Source organism: Tupaia chinensis, unplaced genomic scaffold (genome assembly GCF_000334495.1).
Source record: "Tupaia chinensis unplaced genomic scaffold, TupChi_1.0 Scaffold000214_1, whole genome shotgun sequence".
In the NCBI taxonomy this organism is placed as follows: domain Eukaryota; kingdom Metazoa; phylum Chordata; class Mammalia; order Scandentia; family Tupaiidae; genus Tupaia; species Tupaia belangeri.
The window spans coordinates 810,478-810,736 of NW_006159689.1; the positions used below are offsets into that span (position 1 = coordinate 810,478).

Consider the following 259-nt stretch of genomic DNA (forward strand, 5'->3'; position numbering starts at 1 on the left):
TTTCTTCTCCCTCTTGCAGGTGTATGGCCGCTTCCTGACCCATGGGCCAGCCGGAGCAGCCCTAGAGCCCTGGGCGCGTGAGCCAGGCCCGCCCGGGCAGCCCAGCCGCCGTCCCTGCCCTCGGGGGCAGGATGCTGAAGAAGCAGTCCGCAGGGCTCGTGCTGTGGGGCGCCGTCCTCTTCGTGGCCTGGAATGCCCTGCTGCTGCTCTTCTTCTGGTCGCGCCCGGCGCCCGGCAGGCCGCCCGCCGACCGCGCCCT

General features: G+C 72.2%; 1 protein-coding gene across 1 annotated transcript in view; it reads left to right on the forward strand.

The window, feature by feature from the left end:
- MGAT1 (alpha-1,3-mannosyl-glycoprotein 2-beta-N-acetylglucosaminyltransferase) overlaps positions 1-259 on the forward strand; it is a gene marked incomplete in the record, with an annotated part of 14,141 nt that overhangs the window by 11,903 nt on the left and 1,979 nt on the right. Inside the window, 1 exon segment of the mRNA XM_014587463.2 lies at positions 20-259. Coding sequence (XP_014442949.1) covers positions 132-259 — 128 coding nt within the window.